At 45.1% G+C, this 8,475-nt stretch overlaps 1 protein-coding gene and 1 non-coding gene across 2 annotated transcripts in view; one reads left to right on the top strand and one right to left on the bottom strand.

Moving 5' to 3' along the window:
• Nucleotides 1-107, bottom strand: LOC111728719. Its single transcript, XR_002775933.1, has one exon. It is a non-coding gene; the product is annotated as a U6 spliceosomal RNA (small nuclear RNA).
• Nucleotides 108-996: 889 nt separating this feature from the next.
• The window catches only part of SH3BGR (SH3 domain binding glutamate rich protein), a 59,590-nt gene continuing 52,111 nt past the window's right edge, over nt 997-8,475 (top strand). The window contains exons 1-2 of the mRNA XM_012811939.2: nt 997-1,124; nt 6,672-6,960. Coding sequence (XP_012667393.1) covers nt 997-1,124; nt 6,672-6,960 — 417 coding nt within the window. The remainder of the gene's footprint in view (nt 1,125-6,671; nt 6,961-8,475) is intronic.

Below are 8,475 nucleotides of genomic sequence, written 5' to 3'. Positions count from 1 at the left end.
AAAAGCACGGAATGTTCCAAGAATTTGTGTGTCATCCCTTGGGCAGGGACCATGCTAATCTTTTCTATCATACCAAAGTGAGCCCCAATTAATATAATCTCTTTAAAAAACTTACTCCTGTGAAGTAACAGAGAAAAGGAAAATAGCCTAAGACTGTCCCTGCCCACGTGGGGGAAGGGTATAAGCAGGGAAACCAATTAGGAAGCAAATGAAATAACCCAACCACCAGAAGATAGTGGCCTAGACGAGGGTGTTGACGGTGGGGGTTGGAAGGAACCGTAGAACTGTGAATCTGTTCTAGGTAGGATTCGAAGGAAGTGCTGACAGATTGAATGTGAGGAATGAGAAAAACCAGAGTCAAGTAGCATCAAGGACTGGGCAACTGGAGAAATGGGGTTTCCACTAACCAAGCTGGCTTAAGAGTGTGAAGAACAGGGTTAGGGGATTATCCGGAGCTCAGTCTTGGCCAGATGGGCTTGAGATGCCTCAGACATCTAAGCAGAGCCACGGCACCCAGCCGAGAACATACATGTGGCTGGCGTTCCAGGGAGGGACCAGGGCTGGAGATACACATTTGGGGCTCCCTGGCATTTAGACAGGCTAAGTTCGTGAGACTGGATGAATTCATTTAGGGAATGTAGATCGAAAAAAGGCTCAAGGTCATGTTCAGCCGTGAAGAACTGCTCTGAAAAAAGTAAACTGTGGACGTAAGTTTGGCAACGAAATGTTAAAGCATTAAGGGAAAACAAACTGTGGACAAAGAGCCCCAAGAATGGGCAGAGTGAGCATACGGAGGGACATGTCCAGAGAAGACACTGCAGAAGACTCAGATTCCCACAGGCTGGGGATAGGGAAATGTCAGCGCTAAGGATAGAAGGGAAAACCAAACCAAAACCGCAAATAAGCAGGTGGAAAATAGAAGGCATAAGGGTCGATGTAAAAGGAAAATACTGGCGAAAGCATCCCGGTGGGGATGGAGGCGGCGGCCGTCTAACCATGGGCTCCCCTAGGGCCTGCCCTGCCCCTCGCCGTACCCGGACACCACACGGTCCTCACTCGGTCACCTCGGGGCCGCCCAGACCCGGGTTTCGAGGCCTGGCGGAGCTGGATGGATTCGCGAATGTGTGAGTCGTCGGGGCGCAGGGTCACACTCTGCAGCAGGGAAGGCTGCTCCTCGCCTGGTCGCGCTTTGCCGGAGAAACGCGGGGGACCTGGCTACGTTACCCGCCGAGTGAGCAGCGAGGCAGGCAGTGAGGTGGACAGGGGAGAGGAATGAGTGACCAAGCAACACCGGAAGCCCAGGAAGAGTGTGGCAGGCGGCTCTACCGGGGCTAGTCCGACTGGTGGGCTGCGAGGGACCGCAGAGACCGCTGACGGGCTGTTACCTGCTCCGCGCGGCTCCTGCGGCTGCGCCAACCCAGACAGCTGGCGCGGGCGTGTCGCCGTGGAAACCCACGCGCAGGGCTGTCTGGGACGGAACGGCCGGGGCCGGCGTTCGCATGCGCAGTCGGGCCTGCTCGTCCCGTGCGTGGGAGCGCGTCTTGGGCCGGGAAGTGGGTCTGGCCCTGGGTCTCCTCTTGGGGTCTGGGCAATGGGTCGGTGGTGTAGAAGTCTGCACGCGGGCCTCCCGCCGTCCTTCCTCGGCGCCTGGGCCCCTGCCTTCGTCCCTGGCCGCACCACGAGCGAGCTGCCAGACGTTCGTTCACGCGCTCGGGCGCTCTTCCCGAATGAACCCGGCCGGCCTGCTGCGGGCAGGCAGGTGTAGACTCCTGGGAAGAGGGTGGACCGAGAGCAGAGTGTCCCTATGATCCCCTTTTCATAAAGACTTTGTGTGTATGTGTGTGTGAAACCAAATCTGATCACAAAACAATGAATGTTTAGTGTAGAGAATTTAGAAATGTACGGGCAAAGACAAAGACAAAGTAAAAAGTCACCCAGGCGATGGAGTTATAAGTGCTTTTTAATGACTGCATAGAATGTAGCTTAGTTACAAACCCTTGAAATTTGTGTGTGTGTGTCATTGTTACAATGCCATGGTGAATAATCTTGCAGATGAATCTTTGAGTCCACCCTTAACTCCTTGGGATAAATGGCTACACGTGAAGTTGCAAGGTCAAACCATATGCCCACTTCAAGGGTTTTTGAAGGTAGACAGAATTTGCCTTCTTGGCAAATGTTTCAATATTGACCTGCAATGGAAAGTCTTTTTCTCTCTTTAAATTTTTTGGTGCCCGTTTTATTGTTAAAAATTGGCATCTTTAATTGTATTCCCTTTTTGTTAGTAAGAGGGATATCTTTTCTTCTTTTTAGTGGCATTTGTCTTTATTTTGTGGTTTGCCTTTTCTTGCCCTTTTCTCTTTTTTAAACTTGGCTTTTATCTTTGTAAAAATTGACTTGTAAGAACTTAAATGATGAAAATGTGGTTTGTGATATGTATGTTGCAAATACTTCCTGTATTTGTCAATTACCTTTGATTCTATTTACAATGTGTTTTGGTATCATGTATACTCATATTTAGCACATTTTCCTTAATAGGTTCTGAATTTGGTTTTATAGTATAGAGCGGTGGACATTCCTCTTCAAACAGTTTAATTTTACTTTGAGAAGGCTGGGTTGGAACAAGCTTTCTCTCCATCATTCTTTCCTCCATCAGCTAATAGAGTGCCATACATTTCTATAACCTTAGGTGAGGAGTTACCCATGTAAGACACATGCTAGTTGTTTTTAATAGTGATGGTGGACTGGGCACCATCTCCAGAGGCCAGACATTAGACAAGTGTCATCCTAGACCTGACATTCCTGGCAAGATGAGCCGATTTTGGTTTGTGGTGCTCCTATGGCAGTAACAACAGGAACAGTTGTTGAGGGAAATTCCAACCCTGGTGCTTAGGACTGGAGGAACTGGGAGGTGGGGGTCCTTAGCACTTCCTTTTTGTGTCTGAATAGCCACCTTCTCTTTTGTCTGCCAGCTTTTTCCAGTCTCTGCAAGTATAATAAATAAGAATCTTTATGTTTGGCCTGGCATTCATGCCTGTAATCTTAGCACTCTGGGAGGCCGAGGTGGGTGGATAGCTCGAGCTCATGAGACCAGCCTGAGCAAAAGAGAGACCCCAACTCTACTAAAAATAGAAAAACTGAGGCAAGACGATCCCTTGAGTCCAAGAGTTGGACATTGCTGTGAGCTATGATGCCACTGCATTCTACCAAGGGCAACATCTTGAGACTCTGTCTCAAAAAAAAAAAAAAAAAAACACAAAAACTTTCTGTTTCAAAATGAATAGTCCTTGCTTTTATTTTGAAGGAGGTGTCCTTTCCTGTCTGGTGCATATGGAAGAAGAGTCCCTTTATGTACACAGTTAAAGCAATGGCCTTTTTGTTATGGTGGTCATCTTCATCATGCCGAATAGTAAACGTATGCCTTTATTTCTCTGTATTAGTTTCCTAGGGATGCGGTAACAAATTAGTACAAACTTAGTGGCTTAGAACAGTACAACTTTATACTTTCACATTTCTGGAGGTCAGAAGTATGAAATCAGGATGTCTGCAAGTCCTTATTCCCTCTAACGGTCCTTAGGGAGAATTCTTTGACTCCTCCAGAATCACTTCCATTTCTGCGTCCATCTTTACATGGTACATTTCTCTGTGTGTCTGTGTGTCTTCTCTTTATATAAGGACACCAGTCATTGGATATGTGGTTCACCCTAAATCCAGGGTGATTTCATCACAAGATTGCCAACTACTCACATCTGCAAAAACCCTATTTCCAAATAAAGTCACATACTGAGGTTTTGGTGAACTCAAATTTGGGGGCACATTATTCAACCCACTATGGTAATTATGGTATTCACTCCCATCATTCTATATAATAAATGTATCCCTTTATTTGTCAGTTTACCCATAAAGTTATGTAAATCAAAATATAATGTCTGGTATCATTTATTATACGATCACTTGGGGAATCTCTGTGAAGTTTGTAGCCAATACCACATGCTTTTCTAAGAAAAATTAGCCAAGTCAAAAAGTGTTCTTTGACTCACATGGCACATACGTGTATTAGAGATGTTAAATAGTTGGTGGCCTGCATCTTTTCTAGATTACATGGCTGCTTTCTGCAGTGGATTTTATAAGTCAGAGAACCATTGAGTTTCATTTTGAGACTCAATGGGAATGTTTGGTATTCCTAATTATCTTGAAGCTCATTGTGTCACTGTAATATATTAAAAGTGATCTTTCAGCTAGAGTTTTCAAATTTCTAATTTGTATATTTTAATGGTCATTTTGATTTTTAAATTAAATTAAATTTTTTTTTTTTGCAGTTTTTTGGCTGGGGCCGGGTTTGAACCTGGCACCTCCAGAATATGGGGCTGGCGCCCTACTCCTTTGAGCCACAGATGCCGCCCTATTTTTAAAAAATTTTTTAATGGTCATTTTTGAAATGATAAGCTTAAAAAACAATAGTGAAAAGAGGGAGCACTAGGAATTTGAGAGTAGCCTCTGAGGAGCTTCTCTTATGTGGGATGGAGAGAAATGGGTCGGGTTCGGTTTCTGGATGTGCCATTTCCTGTTCCATCATTCTAGTTCTGTGTCTTCATTGTAAGTAGGGATATTGGTGTAATCCAGTTTTAGGGCAGTTGTACCGAAGCACAGGAAAAACATGTCAAAATTGTTAGCTGTTAGTTCATGAGGAAATTTACTTCTCCCCAGGGCTTACAGATGGAGGAGGTGTCCTTACTAATGAAGTTTTTACCTTATCTGATCAGTGGATATGTATTTTCTAGAATACATGAGAATCCAGCTGTAGTTTATGTTACTAATTTACAAAGCCCTAGTTTATTACTTTCTTTAGTAATATTTGGGGAAAAAATAGCATGCTTATGTGTCAGACTTTAATAATTTTTTTCTTTTTTTTTTGGCCCGGGCCAGGTTTGAACCCACCACCTTCAGTATATGGGGTCAGCGCCCTACTCCTTTGAAACACAGAAGCTGCCCTACTTTTTTTTTTTTTAGAGACAGAGTCTCACTTTATCACCCTTGATAGAGTGCTGTGTCGTCACAGCTTACAGCAACCTCCAGCTCATGGGCTTAGGCGATGCTCTTGCCTCAGCCTTCTGAGTAGCTGGGACTACAGGTGCCTGCCACAATGCCGAGCTATTTTGTGTTGCAGTTTGGCCGAGGCTGGGTTTGAAGATCACCGCCACCCTCAGTATATGGAGCGAGTGCCCTACCCACTGAGCCACAGGTGCCGCCCTAATAATTTTTTGTATGAAAAAAATAGTAGCTATCATAGGAATTTTGATAATACAGAAAATAATAAAGGTAAAAATGATCTCTGATCTTTGGTGGGCTTTAAATAAAATTTACAATTCTAGTGAGTTAAATTTTGAGAACCATTAATCATCTTCAACAAGGACCTAATTTTTCGTGTAGTTAACTCTGCATGTTGAAGCCAAAAGTTAAATTTTGGTAGTCCTTGTAATTATTCATCATGATGTTGTATTCTGGGCACTGGGGAGTCCTTTGTCATCATAGGGACTTACTTGAGGAGGAGGGGCTGGGAATAGGTTAACACGGTGGGTGCAGAAGCCAGGGAGATCCCTCCCTGGTTGTGGGAGAGAGAGAGAGGGAGAGAGAGACCAAGACTCAGGTATCTTAGAGTACTGAACATCCCCCAGATGCTTCTTGAAAAACCAGGCCTTTAATGCCCTTGATCTTGACTTTGAAACCCATCAGAAGAGTTTGGGCAGCTAGCATTTGAGCTTCTTTTTTAGATTTGTATTTCTTCTAACACAATTCAAATTATCTGAATAAATAAGACAGGATTGAGTCAATTATAAACAGGTCATTCTCCCCCTAATCAAAATCTTTAAAATAGGACAGTTTGCTTGTTCCAGTCCTCAGTGCCCCAAAGCCAGCTGCTGGTTCCTTGCCTGGCCTAGGGGAAGTCAGTGAAACTTTACATGGCCCATGGCTGGTCAAGAGAGAAGCAGGTAGTAAAAGTGGAAACTGGCCACTCACAGAGGAATTTCTTTTGAGAGGATAGTCTCCATATGTCGCCCTCCCCTCCGTGGAATACTGTGGCATCACAGCTAACAGCAACCTCAAACTCTTGGGCTTATGCGATTCTCTTGCCTCAGTCTCCCAAGTAGCTGCGACTACAGGCACCGGCCACAATGCCCGGTAATTTTTGTTGTTTTTGTTGTAGTTGTAGTTGTGTTGTTTGGCAGGCCCAGGCGGGGTTTGAATACCCAGCCCTAGTGGATGTGGCCATAGCCATAGACGCTGAGCCTCATAAAGGAATTTCTATTGTATGACAGTTCGGCAAACTGTTTTTTTAATCTGCCAGAAGATTTTAAAACAAGGAAGCTGCTCTTTAAGGGCCTCTGCAGCTCTTCTGACCCCTCCTCTTTGTTTACCAAACCCGCTGCAAACCCATCCTCCCCTGGACCGCGGTGGTGGAGTCTTCTCGGCTTCTCCAGCCTCAAAGAGCTCCTCCCTCCCTTTTTTTTCTGCCTGGGCTCCTCGGTTACCCGGCCCCACCTCCCTGTGCCCCAAGGCATCTCTGCACGGGTCTCTGATTGGTGAGCAGCTCAGCCTGGCCTTTTAGGGACTGGTATCGAGCATTTAAAGTGATACGGGAAGGGTCCAGTGGCTGCTTTTATCAACCAATCAAGTATTTTTCTGACAGATCCCAAAATATTCCCGGGCCAATGGAGGGGGAAGCCCAAGATAACTCTGCTGCTCCTCTGGGACGCAGAGCCTCTTAAGCTGGAGCAGGAGGGCAGGAGCTCAGTGGAGCCCTGGGTCGCCGCCAGCTCCGCCCTGGCACTTGCTCGCCCGCGTCACTGTCAGGATTTGTCTAGCAACGTGTTCCCTAACAGGGGTGTGTTGGGGGGAGTCCTGTTTCCGACTTTCGAAATGGTTATCAAAGTGTTTGTTGCTACATCTTCTGGGTCCATAGCGGTAGGTGTCTGGTGGCCTCTGTGGGGCTTTCTTCCTAGACTGGTTTCTGAATAACTAACCCAGGATTGCAAGGAAGAGCTGGTAATGGCCAAGTGTTGGCCTTAAATTTCTTTTTTGTGCCGTAAGTGATCTGTGGCTCTGCAGTAGTGTGTGTGCCCTTTGTCTTCCGCATTTGTTTTCATGGTGTTGAAAAAGCATGTGAGTGGTGTAATCCGGAGAGCTGGCGTGAGAGGGACTTCAGGACAGAGAGGCGTGCGTGATGCTAGAGTTCCTAACGTGTCATTTGGTTGCATTTCATTGCTATAGAATCTCGGACTTTGTAAATTTTTTGGAGTGTTTCTGCAACTTAAACTAATTTAAAGTTGCAAATAATCGACACTTTGTATAACAGTGCTCAGAGCTGATGATGAACCAGATGGCTAAAATGACTCCTGGATATAACCAGACTGAAAGTACAAAGTCAGCAAGTGTAATACTATTAAATGAGGAAAATGATGTCACATCGACCAAGGCAGACTTCTCTAAGGCCACAATTATAGAAGCTCCAGGAGTTCAAACAGCCCACAAATAGGAGCTAAGAGTATTGCTTTGTCTGATTTCCTTGAGACCATCCACCCCTCCAATCCTGCCTCCTTTCTGTGCAGGTTAGAACTGCCTTAAAAAATTGGAATAGCAGAGTGACTCACTCCTTGGTGGTGGTTCAGGCTTTGTCTTTAAGGCCTGAACCTGTAGTGTCTGTCTGGGATTGATACTTTCACTAGCATTTTAGTAGACGTTAGGAAGGCTGTGGAGAGAATACTGTTCTATTAATCCCAAGGGTTTGGAGACCAGCGAGGGGGCTGTTTCCTTTTATATCTAGTTCCTGGAGCATCTCAGCTTGCAGCTCCAATTTCAGTGATCACGAGCCAGGGACCATACCCTAAGTAAGCTGCTGGCTGCAGTAACAGTTCCCAAAAGGCCACTGCCAGCCCTGAAAGTTCATGCAGTTTCTAGAGAGGGTAAGAATAAAACAAGACAAAATAGCTTGCTAGTCCCTTCTGAACATAGCTGATCAGCAATCATTTTAGCGAACAGGGTAGCAGAAAAAGATGAGCACCAATTGCAAATATACAACTCTGCAGAGTACTTGGTGATGGTTGACGACAGCAGAAACTTTTAGTTGATGTATAAGGAGTACATTTTTGGATTATTTAGATAAAAAACAATTTTTGGAGGAAAATAGCTTCGATTTGGCTTATGTTATTGATGCTTATTGCTGAAAACTTTTGTCACTTACCTCTGTATATTCTGTAGACCTGGTCTGCGTGGCCCTACGTATTCTTCAGCAGACAATTAATAAATTTATGAATTTCTTAGGTTTATTTGTTGTCCTACATTCTTGAAATTTAGGAACATAATTTATTTTTTTGTAGAGGCAGAGTCTCACTTTATCGCCTTCGGTAGAGTGCTGTGGCATCACAGCTCACAGCAACCTCCAACTCCTGGGCTTAGGCATCACACAGCTCACAGCAACCT

The sequence above is a fragment of the Otolemur garnettii genome, unplaced genomic scaffold (assembly GCF_000181295.1).
Source record: "Otolemur garnettii isolate 467f Iridium unplaced genomic scaffold, OtoGar3 scaffold00180, whole genome shotgun sequence".
In the NCBI taxonomy this organism is placed as follows: Eukaryota; Metazoa; Chordata; class Mammalia; order Primates; family Galagidae; genus Otolemur; species Otolemur garnettii.
Note: the sequence above shows the minus strand (reverse complement) of the source record. Positions and strands in the feature narration are given on the sequence as shown.